Source organism: Pistacia vera, unplaced genomic scaffold, assembly GCF_008641045.1.
Source record: "Pistacia vera cultivar Batoury unplaced genomic scaffold, PisVer_v2 Contig609, whole genome shotgun sequence".
Taxonomy (NCBI): Eukaryota; Viridiplantae; Streptophyta; class Magnoliopsida; order Sapindales; family Anacardiaceae; genus Pistacia; species Pistacia vera.
In genome coordinates this window covers 431,295-454,048 of record NW_022196456.1, presented here as the reverse complement: position 1 = coordinate 454,048, position 22,754 = coordinate 431,295, and the positions used below count along the sequence as shown (strand labels likewise).

The following is a 22,754-nucleotide window of genomic DNA, read 5'->3' as shown; positions in this document are numbered from 1 at the left end:
TACATTTCATTTTTTTTTTCTTTTAACTGAGTAACATACAATGTGCTGCCCGCCCTCAGAACGCTTTATTCAATTGACTCCTATGTCCACAAAATAACCAAAACAACTATCTTTGATTTGGTCCATACCCCTCTTTTGTTCACCTAAAATCTCTTTTATTCTCATAAACACTTGCCAACTCGACCTAATCATCACCCTTATGGGAGAAGTATGGTATCCTATCGATTACAACCTCCAACACATAGTTTTTATAATTTATGCTTCGGAAACACTGCACAATGAATATAAACTAAACATTAGCCCAAAAAAAAAAAAACTAAAACAACCAATAGGCTATCAATTTGGGGGATATGGGCTTCGAGGGCATTAGGGAGTGGGTATTTTTGGCTTCGAGAGGACTGGGGAAGCCAATGCAAGCCCTACAAAGGCTATTATGGCAAGTTTGATGGCTGGAGATGGTAGGAAGGGGTGGAATTTTTTTTTTTGTTTGGGGTGGGTGTGGGGGGGGGGGGGGGGGGGGGGGGTGGGGTGGGGGGGGTGGGGGTGGTGGGGCGTTGCGTTGGGGCTGCCCTGCATATTGCGGGGTATTGCACAAAGCTAATGCAGACCACCTTGCAATATGTAGGGCACCCCCAGTCCCCTATTCCACCCCCTCCTGCCATCCCTAGCTCTCCAACCTCCCTATGGCTTCCCCCATCCTCTAGAACCCACAAAGCTTCCCCCATTCTCTAGAACCCAAACCTTAATCATTGAAATCGCAGAGAGAAAAGTGTTTTTCGGTCGATCGCTTTCTTTAGGTGGCCTCCTTCGATTAATCGATTTGATTTGAGGTTCATTTTTTAATTTTCAAAATTTAAACAAATTTCCATTAGTTTGATATTACTCACATTGCAATCATTTTACTCTAGCCTCTTTTGCATGTTTTTAGTTGTCACTCAGATTTTTAGACCCAAAAAAAAAAAAAATAATAATATAAAAAAAAATAAAAAACCTTTCAAGGTTATATTCTCGAAACTTGAGCAGGCATTCAGTATAAGTTTCCTCGTATACCACAAACGACACCTCTTTCATTCTCATTCACAGCCGCCTCCACCATTTTTCTCTGCAACATCTTCTTCGATGGCGCACCGCCATTTTCAATCCTCCCCAACTCATACCACCTCCTCTTTCAAGCCGCCCCCCCCCCCCCCCCCCCCCCCCCCCATCTCCATGTGTATAACCAAACCCTTCATCCACAAAGTTCCACGGCCCTCCGTTGTCTCCGTCCCCCTCCTTGGCGTCGCCGGTGTCCCCGCGCAGTCGGCGAAGAGTTCCTCTCTCCGTCCCCATCGACTGACTCCCCTTTCCGCTCCAATCAAAATTTTTGCTTCCGAGCGCTCTACAATTGAAGAACTGAAGAAGAGAGCCTTGGTGGTGTGATAATGCGCTGTTTAGTGCTGGTGATTCGATTAGTGGCACTTGGTTGCTGATAAACCTTCCCACCGCCTTCCCTAGCGTAGTCCTGGAATTTTGCGGAGAAACATTTACTTACGAGAGCTAAAGATGGCAACAGACAATTTCTCTAGTGCAAACTTCTCTCGGTCAAGGAGTTTGGATGTGTCCATAAGGTGTCCTTCCTAATGGGAAAATGTTCGCAATCAAACAGCTCAAGTTGGCAGTGACAGGGGAGCGTGAGTTTTCGGGCAGAGGTTGAGATCATTATCGTATCCACACAGAAATCTCGTATCTCTGGATGGATACTGCATTTCTGGGGTCCATAGATTGCTTGTCTACGAGTTTGTTCCAAATAAACCTTGGAATTTCATTTACATGGTTAGCGCTTTCTGGTGATTAGGTTTCTGTTGCTTGATGATCAAGAAATTTTTCACAAATTCCTAATTTTCTAATCTTTCATTTTTCATCCTTTCAAAATTCTCCTGGTGCAATATTATAGCTATACCCGTTGCATGCAATTGAATTTATTAACTTAGTTTTCCTTAAACGAAGTTCTTCAGAAACAAGCATAACTATTTCTACCAAATAGAATGAAATTTATGAACTGTATACTCTGGTCTCATCATAGTGAATAATCATTTCAGGAGATGGAAGAACCAACTATGGACTGGCCACTAGAATGAATGCTTTAGGGTCAGCCAGAGGATTGGCCTTCTGCATGAAGACTGTGATAGTTTTTCAATACTAGTTTCTCATATTAAATTTTAAGCAAATTGTGATATTCAGGGTGTGTTCTTGAAGATTCACTCTTTTTGAGACCAATTTATCTTCAGGTCAACCCAGGTTATAACACCGTGATATAAGTGTGCCATATTCTTATTGACAAGCTTTGAGGCAAAGGTACGATGATTAATAGTTTTGTTTTCCCATTTCATTGTAGCTTTAAGAATCATAAATGTGTAACAGTTTTCTCGATACTTGAACCATACCTGCAAAAATGTTCTGATGCGCACTGGCCGTTGCACTTTTAGGTTTCCCCCCCCCCCCCCCCCCCCCCCCCCCCCCCCCCTAAAAATGATTGGAACAAGCTCTTAAATTAAAGATAACTGAGTTTTAGCTTGCCCATGAGTTTTTCTAAGATTCCTTAAACGTTACAAGTAGTAAACTTTTTTTATAATGTGGTAAAAGCATTCTGGTTATTTCAGACTGCATGTGACTCTAGACGTCACATTCATGTCAATGTCAGTGCTCAAATTCTAACCTGCTTTGATTGTAACATCCATGATGAATGAATTTACTTGTTTCTTTTACTTAGGTGGCTGATTTTGGACTTGCTAAGTATTTTCCAGATACTGATACTCATGTCAGTACTCGAATTATGGGAACTTTTGGGTAAAATTCATTTTTCTGTTTCATTTGTGAATAACTACCTTACTTGCTTTCACAAGAAACAATTACTCATATTGTCTTGAACCAATCCTCTCTGTGACCTCTCATGAACATTCACCAAAATGCAGTTACCTGGATCCGGAGTATGCTGCTTCTGGGAAGCTCACTGATAAATCAGATGTCTACTCCTTTGGGGTTGTGCTAGTGGAGTTTATTACTGGGAAACGGCCTTTTTGTGGCATAGCTGACTGGGTAAGTATTCTCTTAAACGAGCTCCAACATGTTTAACAGGACTAAATCTATGTTGTTGTAGGTCTTCTAGGAATTTTGTGGTCGTAGAGAGTCGAGAGAAGCATTAAGGGGACAAGTGACTTGTAAAACTTAAGAAAATAATTGATAGTTGAGGCAGTGTTTTATCACTGTTCATTTTCAGGGATTTTGCCTATTCATTACTTGCATAGTCCAGTGATCAGTGGATAAATTTAGATAATGGCCTGTTAAGGTAGATGTTGAATGAAAATTGAACTCGCAAGTGCATGAATCGATTGGTAGTCTAGTCTACCAAATACGAGTGTCGTCCCTTAGAGATTTGTAAATTATCAATTAATTTTAATAACTATGCCTTAATTAAAAATAAGATAAATTAGATAAATACGAAGAGCTAACAAGTGAAAAATTTAAAGTAAAATTAACTAAAGCTAACAATTAAATAACGATTAAATGATCAACTGACTTGAATCCAATTACTAAAACCTAAGTATCCAATATCATCGTAATTATCTAGCTTTATGTCAATAATCCAACTGTTGTTATCTTAACCCACTTATTAGGGTTCGTACTGTAGTAACTAAGGTATTATCATAAGACGTTCAAGATTAACTTAGTATTTTTAACACTAAACTAATTAGGGCGTATATTCTAACCTAATGGTTAAAAACTCATTAAGATCAAGAACACTAGAAATTAATAACCAATTCACATCTGTCAAGGTGTATGCACAAATACAAATCGTTTATTCACAAGAGCTATTTAAGACTAGCATATAGTGTCTGCCTAATCTTAACTCATTCAATCTATTAATCCACATTAAGGGTCATCACACAATAATGGTAATTAATAATTGAATTAAGTGCAATGAATGAATCTAGAACAAAATTGAATTGATCAACAAATAGATTTGATTAAACACAAAGCCTTCAAATTAGGCTATATTGGATCTCTAGTACAAAGTTTAGTTACACATTATCATTAGGAAAGTAAACCTCAAATCTTCCACACACATGAAGAACACAAGAGATGAAGTCAAACCACAAGTAGATCTCCTTTCCTTGAATAAACTCTCCTCTTAATTTCAGTAAAAAGTCCCCTTAGTAAAATTACAAAAGCCTATTTGTAGTTTTTAGACCACTAAGGATGTTTTAGGAATAAAACAAGACTAAGTCAGAGTTGGAAAAGGTATTATTTTTCCTTTCTGCATGAACTACGATGCGGTGTGGCTTTATGGCACCGTGCCTTAACACTATTTCTCAAAATATGTGTCAAACAAAACCCTAGTGCGTCACTGCACATAATTCTTCATGTTGTAACATGAAGTTTTTGTCCAATCTCGATGCAAGTCCTTCTTTCCACGTCGCGGTGCAGAAAAACTCTGCGTAGCGTGGTCTTGAAAATTTGACTTTTGCTCTTCTCTTCTCGTTACTTACACTCGATGTCTTTTATACCTCGGATCATCCTTGCCAACACAAAATCACCATTTATGCACTTGAAATCCCGAAAACCAACACACATACTTGTGATTTTGGAAAATAGAATTATACGAAAATTCGCAATAAAATTACATAATAAAACCGTTATATCCCTACAATCCATCCACAAAACCACTAAATACACATGCATTTCAGATACTCATCAATAGAATAAGTATGAATTTTTTGCAGAAAGAGATAGTTTCCAACTGCATGTAACTCTGATAAGCACATGCAAATTTTCACACTAGATAAAACCTTTGATGTCTTCTTATGCAATTCGGATGCCTTGATAATTATTTGTAGATGCTGTATTTCTATATGTACTGGGGACAAAATCTTGTACAAATAATGAAGTGAAACCTTTTCTGCATATTCCATGGAACATGATAAAGGCTGGGGTCTTTCTTCTCTTAGCTGTAAAAGTATATTCAGGAAAAATTACTTAAACTATTATGAATTTTAGGCAAGGCCTTCGCTCAATAAAGCTTTGGTAGAGGGCAACTTTGGGCCTCTTGTTGACCCAGACTTGGAGGAGTATGACTCTACTGAAATGGCTCAAATGGTTGCTTGTGCTCTTGCTTCTGTACGTACTTCAGCTGGACGTCGTCCACGAATGAACCAGGTACTTCCACAAACTGCTTTACCTCTAATTAAATAAGTTTCTCAAGCTTCTCTCAGTCTTTTTCTAAACATGAATTCGGAGTTCTTCATAATCAAGTTATTTTGACAAATTGAATTTCATTAAAACCAAAACTGATTTTGGAATTGAATTGGAAGACTGAACCCTATGCTGTCCTATGAGCAGATAGTTCGAGCATTGGAGAACGAGGAGAAGGCATTTATAGTTTTATAGTATCATTTGTAGTATTATTTGTATATAAAGTGTTTAAAACTGGATTGGTTCCACTGTGTAGCTATATGAAAGTTGTCGAATGTAACAGATGATTATCTTCAGACAAATTAAATATTGTAATACAATAAATTAAAAAAAAAAATAAAAAAAAACATATATATATTGTTTATGTATTAATTTGTGAAAAAAATATGCTGACTTATAAATTTATCCAGGATATGCAGTGATTATAAATTTAGATAAATTTATAAGTTAGCATATTTTTTTCACAAATTAATACATAAACAATATATATATGTTTTTTTTTATTTTTTTTTTTAATTTATTGTATTACAATATTTAATTTGTCTGAAGATAATCATCTGTTACATTCGACAACTTTCATATAGCTACACAGTGGAACCAATCCAGTTTTAAACACTTTATATACAAATAATACTACAAATGATACTATAAAACTATAAATGCCTTCTCCTCGTTCTCCAATGCTCGAACTATCTGCTCATAGGACAGCATAGGGTTCAGTCTTCCAATTCAATTCCAAAATCAGTTTTGGTNTATATATATATATATATATAATAGAGATAATTATCTTCAGACAAATTAAATGTTGTATATATATTGTTTATGTATTAATTTGTGAAAAATAATATGCTTATCACTTTTAAAATTACATGTATGAATTGTGTAATATTAATTAATTTTAATTTACATATAAATTTTAATATTATTTTAAATTAATAACAAATACTTTTGAGTTTTGAGTTTTGACCTCTTTTCTCTCCATTCCATATGTCTTATTTTATTTTTTATTTTTTTCTAAAATTTTAAATTAAAAACATTATTTTCCTCTCAGAAAATGTTATAATGAGTTTAATTTATCATGTGAGGACTGAGGATATCAAATAGGTTCAATTTATCATCTTCTTACTAATAGAGATAGAGATATATTTACTTGAACCTTAAATATATTCTTTGGTCCTTCCCAAAAATTAATTTCTGATTTTAGAAAATTATATCCCGTTCAATTGACAAATTCATGTAAGATTTTTGTTGGGATTAATTACGTTGAACAAAAATAGATGGATAAAGCACCAATTCGAGTATTCTGTTTTCTTGATTGGAATTCTTATAAGGTTTGGCTTTTTCAGAAAAAAGTTGCCGAATACGGAAGGCTCAGCCAGTTGATTTAAATGTTATAAAGCATCAATCATATTGATTTTTTTCTTAGTTTATCCAAGGGTGGGCCCAAAACCTGGTCCTAGACAGGACCAGTCCGAGGACCAGACCAGGCCCAAGGGAGGAGGGACCAGCCTAGTCCCAGGCCCGGGCCCATTAATTTTTAAAACCCCCAAATTACATAAACCTCCCTATAAAGTATCAAAAACCCAGCCTTAATTTTTAAAGAATAGTGCTACAGTTACCGAAGGGTATACACCGAATTTGTACACTGAATAACGTGATGAAATTCTGACCGTTGATTCATTATAAGTTAATATTAATCAACTGTTAGGATTTTGTCACGTCATTCGATACATAAATTCGGTGTGTAATTTTCAGTAACTCTATCATTTTCTATTTTTAAAACCCCAATAATAAAAATACATAATAAATTTAGGAGTTTAAATATAATTTTACAAAAAAATAATAATAAAAAATTCCAGGCCTAGGACTGGTCCAAGCCCTAGGAAAACTCATGGCCTAGGATCGTTCCTTTAGGATTTTGGTCCGGTCTCTTAAGGATCCGTCCCAAATTAGGCCCGAGCCTTGCCCCCCTCGCGGATGTGAATGTTTTCTTCAATATTCACTTTCATCATAGCAACTACATATGATTAAAGTTTCTGAGTTTTTATTATTATTATTATTTATTTGAAAATAATTTCCTAAGCTAGAAAAATTAACTTTTTTTTTTTTAACAAAATAAAAATATGTTTCTTATATTTTATCAACTTTATATTTGTAATGCAAAATGTAGACATATATATAATGGTACTTAACACTCAAGTAATTTTTTTTTTTTTTTAACGTAACTGAGGTGTTCAGACTCACAATAATATCATACAAGCCAATAGATCAAGGTCATTGCACAAATTTGATAGGAACTACCTCTTATAACTCGAACACAAAATCCTTTGAGTATAATTAACCCTAATGACTAAAGGGTTTATCATTCGACCATAAAAGAAAATGTGCACTCAATATTTATAACTAGATATTTAAAAATTACAAACAAACATATAATCTTATTCACTCAATATTGTTTAGTCATCATACATATACAGATGTCACACAAATCAACAAACCTCACCTTATTCTCTTTAAAATTCAAAATCACATAAAATAAAACTAATATAAACCCACCAACCAGTTTAATATCATTGGATTAATAAAAACACAACTTAATTTTCCCAGGAAGCTGGTTTCCGGACTTAATTACGCGAGACATATTGGTTGTAACTGCTATCAGCATATATAATTACTCGGACCTGATTAAATTCCTGAAATATTTCGGATCCAGAAGTGCTATCTTCTCCGTTTTCATTTATGTCGTTCCCTGCAGAGCCAAGTTTTGTTTGGGCATTGTTAATCATTTTTATCTTTTGTCAGAGAATAACAACCACAACAATATGCATCCTGCAGAATTCGGATATTGCTGAGAATTAAGCTGAAGAGATTATAGAGACAAATTATTAATAATTATATTATATTTAGGTTAATTTCAACAAACCATCCTCAGATACAGAATTTTAAAGGATTTAAGTAGCCCTTTTTCTCCTCTTTACTCCCCATCCTTCACCCAATTCCCTTTCAAAGGAATCTCCAGGAAAATAGACACTAAAGTCAATTTTTAAAAATGTTTAATAAAATGTACAGATGGTCATTTTGCAACATGATTTATTCTCTCTACAAGTAACTTTATGACATGGGCATGGAGGGATGACATGTCAAATTCACAATTTAATGAATCTTCCACTTATTTGAAGAGATGGTTAAGAGTCGATTATTTATGGTTAAACTCTTCCGGTATTCCCAACTTATCAATGGGTATAACCCGTTTGGTATAATTAGTTTATCAGTCTGGACATGGATGTTCTTATTTGGACAACTTGTTTAGGCTACTGGGAGAAAAGCTAGAGTACAGTGGTGGTAAGCTGCTACCACAAACCACTAAAACTTTGACATCTCCTTTCTCGGCTAAGTCGATTTATGTTTTTAAATTTTAAATTCCTGGCTCAGGTGAACGGAATCCAAGATTGGACAGAAAGACTCCATGAGACTCAAAATCAAAGCCCCCCCCCCCCCCCCCTTCTTAAAAATTTTGGAACAGCTCTAAATAGCTGCCAAGGATGTTTTTCTAAGATTCCTTAAACGTTACAAGTAGTAAACTTTTTTTATAATGTGGTAAAAGCATTCTGGTTATTTCGACTGCATGTGACTCTAGACGTCACATTCATGTCAATGTCAGTGCTCAAATTCAACCTGCTTTGGTGTAACATCCATGATGAATGAATTTACTTGTTTCTTTTACTAGGTGCTGATTTTGGACTTGCTAAGTATTTTCCAGATACTGATACTCATGTCAGTACTCGAATTATGGGAACTTTTGGGTAAAATTCATTTTTGTTTTCATTGTTGAATAACTACCTTACTTGCTTTCACCAGAAACAATTACTCATATTGTCTTGAAACAATCCTCTCTGTGACCTCTCATGAACATTCACCAAAATGCAGTTACCTGGATCGGAGTATGCTGCTTCTGGGAAGCTCACTGATAAATCAGATGTCTAATCCTTTGGGGTTGTGCTGGTGGAGTTTATACCGGGAAACGACTTTTTGTGGCATAGCTGACTGGGTAAGTATTCTCTTAAACGAGCTCCAACATGTTTAACAGGACTAAATCTATGTTGTTGTAGGTCCTTAGGAATTTTGTGGTCGTAGAGAGTCGAGAGAAGCATGAAGGGGACAAGTGACTTGTAAAACTTAAGAAAATAATTGATAGTTGAGGCAGTGTTTTATCACTGTTCATTATCAGGGATTTTGCCGATTCATTACTTGCATAGTCCAGTGATCAGTGGATAAATTTAGATAATGGCCTGTTAAGGTAGATGTTGAATCAAAATTAAACTCGCAAGTGCACGAATCGATTGGTAGTCTAGTCTACCAAATACGAGTGTCGTCCCTTAGAGATTTGTAAGTTATCAATAATTTTAATAACTATGCTTAATTAAAAATAAGATAAATTAGATAAATACGAAGAGTAACAAGTGAAAAATTAAAGTAAAATTAACTAAAGCTAACAATTAAATAACGATTAAATGACAACTGACTTGAATCCAATTACTAAAACCTAAGTATTAATATCATTGTAATTACTAGCTTTACATTAATAATCAAACTGTTGTTATCTCAACCCACTTTCTAGGGTTCGTACTGTCGTAACTAAGTATTATCGTAAGATGTTCAAGATTAACTTAGTATTTTTAACACTAAATAGCTAGGGTGTGTATTCTAGTTAATGGTTAAAAACTCATTAAGATCCCTAGTTAGTTAATACGGGTACGGCAAAAAAAACGGTACGGGATATACGGGTATAATACGGTAAATGGTGAAAAATACGTTTATAAAAATTCGGCCATAAAATTCGGATACGGGAAAAATACGGTACGGGTATATACGGGTTTAATACGGTGCATTGTAATAATACGTTTGAAAAATACGGCAATATCAATCTAGTTTTAACACTTTATGGACTACCTGGTAAAATCAACATAACATTTCAAATAAAAAAGTATTCAATTTGACTGTATTTACAAGAACATAAAGAGAAAGTAGAGAACATCATCAAATACCTGATAAATGCAAAGATTTAATTAACCAATAACAAATACACAATAAAGAATTTTTAATTAAAAATTCCTATAAAATATAAATTAACCAAAGTTTTTAAATTAAGTCATGAAGGGTCAATATAATTTATTTTCATTTATCAAGTTTTTGAATTCTACCAAAACATGCATGAAGTGAGGGTTTAATTAAAAGGAAAAAAAATTCCTATTTTTCTGTATTGAAAGTTGACTATTTACAACCTGATACTCTGATGAAAAATGATACGACACCGTATCTATTAGTAATAATCAATATTCATTATTTCATTTTTTTACTTCTTCTCCTTTTCCTAATTTAGTTAAAGATTAGTTTCTCTTTCTCTTTCACTCTCCCCACACTGTTTCTCTTCCGATATATTAAAAAGTTTTTTTCTCTCTAAACAAACACTCACAATTCGCACACTCTTGAAACTCTCATTCTCCAAAACGAAAACACACTTCATATCTCTTCCTCCCATGAAGAACTCACAGCTGAACCAAACGATACAAGTGTAAAGTGTGTACCTTTGAAGTCCCGAACTTGAAGTTGAAGCCTGGAAGAGAGAATAAGAGATGAAGAAAGCTGAAAACATGAAGAACAAGGAAGAAAAGCTGAAGAAGAACTGAACTGAGGAAGAGAAACTGCTGCTGAACTGCCGAAGATTTGAAGAAGAACGACTGAAACTGAACCAGTGAAGTGTGAACCAGATCTGTTTCTGTTTTAATTTTTGTTATAAAACCACAAAACGACGTCGTTTTGGGGGTGTGAGGTTATATATTTTTTTTTAATAATTTGCGAATTATTTGCGAATAATTCGCGAATTATACGGTACACCTTACTATACGCGAATTATACGGAAGATTTTACAAAATTGGATACGCGAGTATTATACGCGATTATACGGCTGTCCGTATAATTCGCATATAATACGCGTTTTTACTAACTATGGTTAAGATCAAGAGCACTATAAATCATAATCAATTCACATCTTCAAGGTGTATGCACAAATACAAATCGTTTATTCACAAGAGCTATTTAAGACTAGCATATAGTGTCTGCCTAATCTTAACTCATAAACTATTAATCCACATTAAGGGTCATCACACAATAAGTAATTATAATTGAATTAAGTAAATAATGAATCTAGAACAAAATTGAATTGATCAACAAATAGATTTGATTAAACAAAAGCCTTCAAATTAGGCTATATTGGATCTCTAGTACAAAGTTTAGTTACACATTATCATTAGGAAAGCAAACCTCAAATCTTCCCACACATAAGAACACAAGAGATGAAGACAAACCACAAGTAGATCTCCTTTCCTTGAATAAACTCTCCTCTTAATTTCAGTAAAAAGTCCCCTTAATAAAAATACAAAAGCCTATTTTAGTTTTTAGACCATAAGGAGTTTTAGGAATAAAACAAGACTAAGTCAGAGTTGGAAAAGGTATATTTTTCCTTTCTGCATGAACTACGTGCGGTGTGGCTTATGGCACCGTGCCTTAACACTATTCGTCAAAATATGTGTCAACAAAACCCTAGTGCGTCACTGGCAAATTCATGTTGCGACATGAAGTTTTTGTCCAATCTCGATGCAAGTCCTTCTTTCCACGGGCAGCCAGAAAAACTCTGCAGCGTGGTCTTGAAAATTGACTTTGCTCTTCTCTTTTGTTTCTTACACTCGATGTCTCATACCTCGGATCATCCTTGCCACACAAAATCACCATTTATGCGCTTGAAATCCCGAAAACCAACACACATACGTGATTTGGAAAATAGAATTATACGAAAATTCGCAATAAAATTACAAATACAACGTTGTATCCCTACAATCCATCCACAAAACCACTAAATACACTGCATTTCCGATACTCATCAATAGAATAAGTATGAATTTTTTGCAGAAAAAGATAGTTTCCAACTGCATGTGCTCTGATAAGCACATGCAAATTTTCAAACTAGATAAAACCTTTGATGTCTTCTTATGCAATTCGGATGCCTTGATAATTATGTAGATGCTGTATTTCTATATGTACTGGGGAAAAATTGTACAATAATGAAGTGAAACCTTTTCTGCATATTCCATGGAACACGATAAAGGCTGGGGTCTTTCTTCTCTTAGTTGTAAAAGTTATTCAGGAAAAATTACAAACTATTTGAATTTTAGGCAAGGCCTTTGCTCTAGCTTTGGAGAGGGCAACTTTGGGCCTCTTGTTGACCATACTTGAGGAGTATGACTCTACTGAAATGGCTCAATGGTTGCTTGTGCTCTTGCTTCTGTCGTACTTCAGCTGGGTCGTCACGAATGAACCAGGTACTTCCAAATGCTTTACCTCTAATTAAATAAGTTTCTCAAGCTTCCTCAGTCTTTTTCTAAACATGAATTCGGAGTTTTCATAATCAAGTTTTTTGACAAATTGAATTTCATTAAAACCAAAACTGATTTTGGAATTGAATTGGAAGACTGAACCCTATGCTGTCCTATGAGCAGATAGTTGAGCATTGAGAACGAGGAGAAGGCATTTATAGTTTTATAGTATCATTTGTAGTTTATTTGTATATAAAGTGTTTAAAACTGGATTGGTTCCACTGTGTAGCTATATGAAAGTTGTCGAATGTAACAGATGATTATCTTCAGACAAATTAAATATTGTAATACAATAAATTAAAAAAAAAAAAAAAAAAAACATATATATATTGTTTATGTATTAATTTGTGAAAAAAATATGCTGACTTATAAATTTATCAGGATATGCAGTGATATAAATTTAGATAAATTTATAAGTTAGCATATTTTTTTCACAAATAAACATAAACAATATAATAATATATATATATATATATATATATATATATATATATATATATATAGATATATATATATATATATAAATTTATCCAGGATATGCAGTGATTTATCTATCTAATATATCATTTTAAATTTACATGTATGATTAGTGGAACATTATTTAATTTTAATTACATCTAAATTTCTAATATTATTTAAAATTAAATTAATTTTATAAAATAATATCTCTTAATCTTAATAACAAATACTTTTGACCTCTTTTCTCCATTCCATATTCTCTTTTTTGTTTTTTCCAAAAGTTTTAAATTAAAAACAATTCTTTCCTCTCCTTAAAAAATGTTATAATAAGTTTAATTTATAATGTCCTTACTAGTTACTAATAGAGATATTTTCATTTGAACCTTAAATAGATTTTTGTTTCACTCACGTTATTTTTTCTATTTTTGTTCAACTTATTCAATCCCAACAAAAATCTTACAAGTAAATTGAGCGGGATATAATTTCTAAAATCAGAATATTTTTTGGGAAGGACGAAAGTATATATTTAAATATCTATTTAAGGTTAGTAAAAATATCTCTATTATTATTATTATTTGTATATGAATAGAGTGTTTAAAACTGGATTAGTTCCATTGACATTGAGTATATATATATATATATAATATATATATATATATATATATATATAATAGAGATAATATCTTCAGACAAATTAAATGTTTTATATATATTGTTTATGTATTAATTTGTGAAAAAAATAATGCTTATCACTTTTAAAATTACATGTATGAATTGTGTAATATTAATTAATTTTATTTACATATAAATTTTAATATTATTTTAAATTATAACAAATACTTTTGAGTTTTGAGTTTGACCTCTTTTCTCTCATTCCATATGTCTTATTACCTCCGTTTCAAGCGCCCCCCCATCTCCAAGTGTATAACCAAACCATTTTTCTCTGAAACATCTTCTTCGATGGCGGCCACCGCCATTTTCAATCCTCACCCAACTCATACCCACCCCCCCATCTCCGTGTGTATAACCAAAGGCTTCTTCCACAAAGTTCCCACGACCCTCCTTGACTCCGGCCCCTCCTTGGCCGTCGTCGGTGTCTACGGCGCCGTCGGCCAAGAGTTCCTCTCCGTCCTTTCCGACCGTGACTTCCCTTACCGCTCCATCAAAATGTTAGCTGCCGAGCGCTCTACAGAATAGCAGCTAACTTTCGAGGACCAATTGTATACAATTGAAGAACCGGGAGAAGAGAGCCTTGGTATTGTTGATAATGCGCTGTTTAGTGCTGGTGATTCGATTAGTGGCAGTTTGGTTGCTGATAAACCTTTCCCACTGCCTTCCCTAGGCGTTAGTCCTGGAAGTTTGCGGAGAACATTTACTTATGAAGAGCTAAAGATGGCAACAGACAATTTCTCTAGTGCAAACTTCCTCGGTCAGGGAGGTTTTGGATGTGTCCATAAGGGTGTCCTTCCTAATGGGAAAATGGTCGCAATCAAACAGCTCAAAGCTGGCAGTGGACAGGGGGAGCGTGAGTTTCGGGCAGAGGTTGAGATCATTAATCGTATCCATCACAGAAATCTCGTATCTCTGGATGGATACTGCATTTCTGGGGCCCATAGATTGCTTGTCTTTGAGTTTGTTCCAAATAAAACCTTGTACTTTCATTTACATGGTTAGTGCTTTCTGTGATTATTTTCTGTTGCTTTGATGAGCAAGAAAGATTTTTACAAATCCCTAAGTTTCTTAATCTTTCAATTTTTCATCCCTTCAAAATTCTCCTCGTGCAATATTATAGCTATACCCGTTGCATATAATTGAATTTATTAACTTAGTTTTCCTTATACGAAGTTCTTCAGAAACAAGCATAACTAGTTCTAGCAAAATAGAATGAAATTTATCAACTGTTATACTCTGGTCTCATCATAGTTAAATAACATTTGCAGGAGATGGTAGACCAAATATGGACTGGCCAACTAGAATGAAAACTGCTCTAGGGTCAGCCAGAGGATTGCATGAAGACTGTGAGTATTCGTTCAATACTACTTTCTCATCTTAAATTTTAAACAAATTGTGATATTCAAGGTGTTGTTCTTGAAGATTCACTCTTTTTGACACCAATTTATCTTCAGGTCACCCCAAGATTATACACCGTGATATAAAGTCTGCTAATATTCTTGTTGACAATAGCCTTGAGGCAAAGGTACGATGACTGATAGATTTGATGTTTTCCATTATCATTGTAGACTTTAAAAAATATCATAAATGTGTAACAGTGTTCTCGATACTTGAACCATACCTGCAAAAATGTTCTCGGTGCGCACTGGCTCTTGCACTTTTAGGTTACCCCCCCCCCCCCCCCCCCCCCCCCCCCCCCCCCCCCNTCATAAATTTCCAGTGATACAATCTTCTTCATTTGGGGATAAAGCTGAGTTTCTTAATATTATTGAGGTTGTTGACTTGCTTTTTAAGTAGCTTAATCATTGGTACATTCAAGAAAGAAGATTGTGTAGCTCATACCCAAGTTTGCTGTGAGATAGGCGGTTGGCCTATGAAGTATATTTGAATGTCTTTGCAAAGCAACCCTGAGGTTATGGCTTTTTAGAATCTGGTTATTGAGAAAGTTCATCAGAGTTTGGGAGGTGGAGAAAAATCTGTCTTCTGGGGGAGGTAGACTCGCTCTTCTATTGTCAGCAGCTTCTAAGTCTTACTTTTACCTTCTTATATTCCTAAGGATGCGGCAAAAACTAGAGAAAATAATGACAGGTTTCTGCTGGGAAGAAGAGAAAGGAAAAGAGAGCACTTGGTTGCAGAATAGTTTCCCAAGCCATTTCTAAAGGGGAAGAGGAGGAATATAGCTCTGCCATAAAAGTGGCTTTTTGAGATTTCTTTCAGAAGCAATTCTCCTTTGCATGTTGTCATTAGAAATAAATATGGACTTCAAAAGGATGTTTGGGACTCCAACGTAAGCACAGGGGTTGTGGTAGGTGCCATCCTTTGGCACTAAATTATTCAATTTGTGAAGTTGGAAATTGGAAATGGTGAAACAGTTTTGGTAGACTAAGACAAATGGATGGGGGAAGTTGCATTTTTTAAGTCTTTCCCAAAAAAAATTTAAGTTGCCTGCAAGTCAAGGGTTCTCTAATTGCCAATATGGTGGTTTCCTCTCCTTCTCATTGAGGTTGGGACTTTCAGTTCCTTCCAAATATGAATGATGTAGAATCTTGAATGGTGTTGTATGTTGTAGAATAGTTTCTTTGATAATTTAATTAACCATCATAAATATCTAGAAATGGTCTGGTCTCAGTTTTCAGGCTTGTAAAACTGGTGATTTCTGGTTACTTAGTCAGGTTGAATTTAAGTGAACGAAAATCTTTGTTTATTTATTTATTGTTGCATATCCGAGAGACGGCCATACAACATACCTCTTTAGAGGTACAAGACTATTGCATGAACCCTAGATATGTGGAATCATCTATAAACTACACATTACTCGTAAGCCCAAGTATATTTGCCTCCCATGCGGTTCAAATACTAGGTATCTTGTTTCTAGTAATTCAAAAATTTCACTTTTCGCCATGCTACCAATTGGTTTAAAATTGTGGTAATTTTATTTCTATCTTTCCATACATAACCGAAGAATGGAAAAGATTCTTCAAGAGTCTCAAGTACCAGAAGTGCATGATAAATACCGACAAAGCACAATACTGCAGAGGAAATTAAGTGAAGTATTCTGAATACAAAGTATGGAAAAGTGTCTATAACTTCCCCCCATGACCTACTCCCCAGCCTAGAGTAGCTAGGTGGGGAAGTAAAATTAATCTTTGTTCATACATGGGTTTTTATGGTACGAAATGAGCCACTTCAAATAGGTTCATTGCTCCGGCCCAGAATGCGATTAATCCAGCATGGGCTACATGAGCCCTCAGCAGTTTACCGGATAAATTGGTAGGTTGGGCATTCCCGGCCCACCAAGCGAAACCGGTGGTTTCTTGGTCACAACCAGCTACAGCTAAATGTTTTACATTATAATCTTTTTATTACAACTGCGAATGATACTGAACATGTTTTGCTATCTTAACTCGGCTAATATTTCAAATCTTGTAACGCAGGAGGATCTTGCGAAAATGGGCGTCATGATCCGTCATTATGACAAAAAGGAATTGAAGGGTTATGTGCGTGTGTCTGTTGGGAAGCCTGAACACACTAATGCTCTGATGAAGTGCCTTAAAAGTCTTTCTTGATTCTTAATTCTTAATGATAAAGCTAGGACACCGAGCCAAGAAGAATCATAATTCATTTTTCCTATGCTGTAGCCATATGAAGTTTTCTCTGTTTCTTTATTGGTAGACTCCAAGATTTTGTTAACTGCACTGCAGGGAGAACCACTATTCGCTGGCAATGTTGCTGGTCTGGCTCAGCGGGCACTGTTTCTTTCTTTTTTTTTTTTTTTTTTTTTTTAAGAAAAATAATGTTGCGCAAAGAACTGGAGTGCCTGGTATTTTAGCAAACCTCCTCTGCCGGTAATGTTGACTGAATCATTTGGTATAGATGCGCTACTGTATAATAGAATCAATGCAATGTTCCAGTAACATTTTACTTTTTTTCTGGGTAATGTGAAGTTTAATTGCTAGCATGGAATATCGACCATTTCTTAAGGCTCTAGGGTTGGCATTCAGCACCCTAGATAGCAAATAAAATTCTCCAACTTCCGCCCCAACCTCGGATATTTTTGGGCAGGTCACGGGTGACAGGAAATCTCTGCTTGGTAAAAGCAAACCTGCTCCGCCCTGTGCCGTTTTGGCCCGGTTTTAACTACTCTAAAATAGTAAAATTCTTGAACACACAATCAACCGTTGTTTTAAATCTCAATTATCAATGGAGAAATGCTACCTTTATATCACATTTTACACCATTTTCATTATATTATAATGTGATATACGTCACATCTACATAAATTTTTAATATTATAATAGAATTATTATTAGTAAAATGATCATAGTGTAATGAAAATGGTATAAAGGATGGTGTAAAGACATTACTTAATAGTTACTTCCTCGTAAATTGATAAGACAGGTTTTGAAAGCTATTATCTACGTGTTAGTTGTTACCCCTATATACTATTGATCTGAGCTTACTTTTCTCTTTTTTTGGGGGATGAACGACTTGCGTATACCCAAGGTTTGCTATAACGATAAATTGATACCTAAAAGGTTTGGAAACGATAAACAGGCACCTTCCGTCATCTACTGTTAGTGATTTCTGTTTGTTAATAGTGAAAAGACTAAAATGCCCTTAAAAGTTTGATATTTTAGTTTTTTATAAATTTAAAAATTTATAAAAACCCCCTAGGTTTGCTAATTTAACTAAACACCCCCACATATAAAAAGTTTGTTAAATGACAAAAACATCTCCACCACCCGCGGTGCCAGATTCCGGCCACCACCGCCGGAAACTGGCCGGGAAATTGCATTACGACACAGACCCATCGGATCTGTGTCGTAACGTGTCGATCTGGCCTTTTCTGGCTAGATCCGTGGCTGATCTGGCCGGAAAAGGTCAGAGCTACAGCTAGATCTGGCCGTTGTGGCCGCAAAACTCCATCGGCGACGTCGACGGCCAGATCTGGCCGTAGATCTGACCTTTTCCGGCCAAATCAGCCACAGATCTAGCCGGAAAAGGCCAGATCGACTCGTTACGACACAGATCCGACAGGTCTATGTCGTAATGCAATTTTCGGCCAGATTCTGACGGTGGTGGCCAGAATCTGGCACTGCAAGTGGTGGGGGTTTTTTTGTCATTTAATAAACTTTTTATATATAGAGGTGTTTAGTTAAATTAGCAAACCTATGGGGCTTTTTAGAAATTTTTAAATTTATAAAAAACTAAAATATCAAACTTTCAAAGGCATTTTAGTCTTTTCACTATTAACAAACAGAAATCACTAACAGCACATGACAAAAGGTACATGTTTATCGTTTCTAAACCTTTTAGGTACCACTTTATCGTTACGATAAACTTTGGGTATGCGCAAGTCGTTTGGCCTTTTTTGGGGCAACTGATTAAAGAATCCTAGGTAATGGAAACTATTTTTGGAACCCATTCCTAAGTTTACCAGGAAAAAAAAAAAGTTTTTCTTTGTTATGCATTTTTACGGCTTCATGATATTATTAACAACAAAGTATCTCATTTAATTCTTACAATTTTATTTTAAATTGTTCTCAATATATAAATTCTACTCCCATGAATATAAATTCTGATCTTTAAAAACAGAAGTGATGTTTTTTCGCATAAATTTTAGTTCCCCTGTATCCAATTCAATGAATAAACGAAACAAATCCAAAAATAGTTCATGATCAGCATCAATCCAAATTGAAACACTATTTGGCTTTCTGTGTCTCTCATTTGATTTTGATTTACTCACAAAATACTCTACACAAGAATTTCAAACCAATTTTCAAATTTTTATGTACCACATCAATTAGGTATCCTTCTAACACAGCAAAACAAATTCAATCAGTTTATAAATGTGAGATTTGATCACTGTTTTCTTCGTTTCTTCTTGTTGGTCAATGTAAAACTACATACCATTCAATAGAAAAACCTGAAATTATTTGTAGTATGGGATTTCTTTACTCTCCATTTCCATTATTAGCTTTGGACCAGAAAGTCGTCACTAAAGATCAGATAAAATGAAAATCCCACAAATTGTTTTCTAATACTAATAATTCACCTTTTCCCAGTTCAAGTAAGATGTGAAATCTACAAATCCCCACAGATTTTTCTGTCGCAATCCCCTCTTTTTGAAGGAATTGCTTAGTTGGGTAGTAGATAGAAATTTAAAAGACTTCTCTTCTAACAATCTACATTTGTGATAGGCAAATTGTTATTGAAACAATAAAATGATAAAAAAAAATTATGATGATTACTGAAGTTTTACATCCATGACTGACAACCGAAGCCATGACATGAGCAAAATGCAGTTCCATTAATCCCAGTCCCCAGAAAGAATTCTCCAGGTCGGAAGCAGCATGTTCATGTAGGAAACACAATCGTAGAGATCATAAACTTCTGCTCGGAGTTTAGTTTCAAGTCAAAGTAATCAAAATACAAGTTCTTGCACATCATCCATCCCATTTCCATGAAAATTCTCAATGCCTAAATATTAGATAACTTAAAAAACACCAATCATATTCATTTTCGTATAATCACCTTTCTCTAATCAACGAATCCTTAACCTTCCCACATTTTCTTAGTAATCAAACAAAACAAATATTATTCTAAATTTCAACATATTCATTCCCATATATACAATTCCCCTAACAGAAAAATCACAACAACATTAGAAAATCCACAAATAAAATTAATATATATATATATATACATATACATATATATATTATTTCAAAACCATCAATCCATATAACCCATTCTCCCCCAAACCGCATTTCTAACCTGTTTCAAGTCTCTCCCTTTGAGCATCCGTCCAACCCCTTCCACCACCGAGCTCCCCAGCACCATCGAATGCGTCCGCGCCACAATCTCGTGCGGCGCCACCAACTCACCATTCGCATCTTCATCCTCATCGGTCTCATCAAAATTATTTTTCTTCATAACCGTCGCCAGAATTGGCACGTTCACCGGCGCACTCTGATGTTGAAATCTCCAGAACCCTAATCGCTCGTGCTGCGGTTTCGGAACACTAGGGATCGTGCGTGGACTCGGAATCGACGCTTTGTGGCAACAAGAATGAGAATTAGTCGGAGATTCCAGTAGCGCAGCTTGAATTCCAAAACTTTCGGAAAAGTTTGTTGTTTTAGGGTTGTTATTGTTACCGGTGTTGTTGTTGTGGTGGTGGTTCGATGGCAAAATGTCGGTGGTGAAGATGTCGCGTTCGTCGAGTTCGGCGTCGGAGGAGGATTGGGAGGGCGGTGGGTAGGGGTGGGGAGAGAGGTAGCGGTTAATGGAAGGGGAATGGCGTCGGGTCGGGACGTGGAAGTTCATAGGTGTCGGGTGGGGGTTTGGAGTGACGTGGAAGGGGAGGAGAAAATCACATAAATGTGGAGCACACCGATACTCTGGAATTCTCAGTTTTTTTCGTACGAATTGTCGGTAGGGGAACTGACTACTGATAAGTTTGCGTTTGGTAGTAAATATTTAGCCTCGGTTTACTTTTTTATACTTTTCAAAAAAGTTTTAAAAAGGATAAAAAAAATTGAATTAGATAGATATTATGATGTAGAATTTAAAAATAAATAAAAATACCATCTATTTATTTATTTACTAAACACTCTTTTATGTTTGTTCATAACATTAAAAGTTAACAAAAATACTCTCAATCAATCCATTAAATATGGATAGTCGGCTACCACCACCGAAGGGTGGTTGAAGTCATCGTATCGATACATGATCAGTTGGATCTTGTCGATCTTACGTCGATATGACATTTTTCGGCCAGATTCACGATAGATCTGGCCGGCAAATGCTAGATCTACGGCTAGATCTGGCCATTGATGGCCAGATCTGGCCATATCTGCTCGTCAACGATGGCCAAAGATACGGTGTTGGCTGTCGTTGACGACTGACTACAACCAAAGATCTGGCCATCACAGCCAGATCTTTGGTCTTAGATCTGGCTTTTTCCGGCCAGATCCATCGTGGATTTGGCCGGAAAAGGCTAGATTGGTGCATTACTAGCCAGATTTAGTCAGCTGTGCACTATTATACTAGATTTCGGCCATTTTTAGGCGATGGTGGCCGGAATCTGGTAAATATGGATTGCTGGGGTTTTTTTACAATTTCTAAAAAAATATTTAGGGGTATTTAATTAAATTAATAAATTTAGGGGGTTTAAAAGAAGTTAAATAATATTGTGAGTTTTTATAATTTTACTGTTTAACTTTATTGAAAATACTAATAGTAGTATTCCCAAATATGAGCCAAATGAAGCCTTAATATTGGGAGGATTTCATTTATTTATTTATTTTTTTTTTTAATGGGTTACTTTCACTTGTTCTAGTGAGGTTTATGTACTTATCTTCTTTTTTTTTTTGTTTTTTTTGTCAAAGCCTTCGGTCAGCTCACGGTTACTTTAACTATTTATAAACAATATTTATAGGTACAAAATGTGTATATAAAAATTAATTTAATAAAAATACAGTAAATGAATTACATAACTATATTTTGCTTCATTATTTGAGTTTTTAGGTTAAAACCTTAGGACTATCTACCACAATAACATTGTGGTTTATATCTTAATTGGTCATTTGGGTTTGTAAGGTATTCAATAGATATTAGGGATTAATTGAGATGTGTGCAAGCTGATCCAAACATCTCGATTATCAAAAAAGACACAATTGTGTCTTTACTTATGAACTTGTGTATTAACCATCAATACTAATTTATGATGAAAGATAGATTTTCTAACTCTCATACGATTTGGTTTATATTTAGATGAGTAATCTCTCTATACAAAATCATCAATTTAATAAATATAATAGACGAGTAATGGGGGGTGTATTTGGCAAAAACCCTATATTATTGAACATAAAATCATCACTTGATTTTATAATAGATTTTTCTCTTTAAATAAAACCTTAGCATTTTAGAATATTAAAACTAAAAACTTTTTTTTCTCATCAA

At 35.0% G+C, this 22,754-nt stretch overlaps 2 protein-coding genes and 1 pseudogene across 2 annotated transcripts; 2 read left to right on the top strand and 1 right to left on the bottom strand.

Moving 5' to 3' along the window:
- Nucleotides 1-1,542: 1,542 nt before the first annotated feature.
- Nucleotides 1,543-9,213, top strand: LOC116110632 (annotated as a pseudogene).
- A 5,020-nt stretch (nucleotides 9,214-14,233) lies between these two features.
- Nucleotides 14,234-17,356, top strand: LOC116110631 (proline-rich receptor-like protein kinase PERK5). Its single transcript, XM_031396851.1, has 4 exons — nucleotides 14,234-14,787; nucleotides 15,059-15,136; nucleotides 15,245-15,315; nucleotides 17,225-17,356. Exons 1-4 carry the CDS (start codon nucleotides 14,511-14,513, stop codon nucleotides 17,354-17,356), a joined length of 558 nt encoding a protein of 185 aa, XP_031252711.1. The 5' UTR covers nucleotides 14,234-14,510.
- A 3,169-nt stretch (nucleotides 17,357-20,525) lies between these two features.
- LOC116110630 lies at nucleotides 20,526-21,116 on the bottom strand. Its single transcript, XM_031396850.1, has one exon. The coding sequence runs from the start codon at nucleotides 21,114-21,116 to the stop codon at nucleotides 20,526-20,528; it is 591 nt and encodes a 196-aa protein (XP_031252710.1).
- Nucleotides 21,117-22,754: the final 1,638 nt, after the last annotated feature.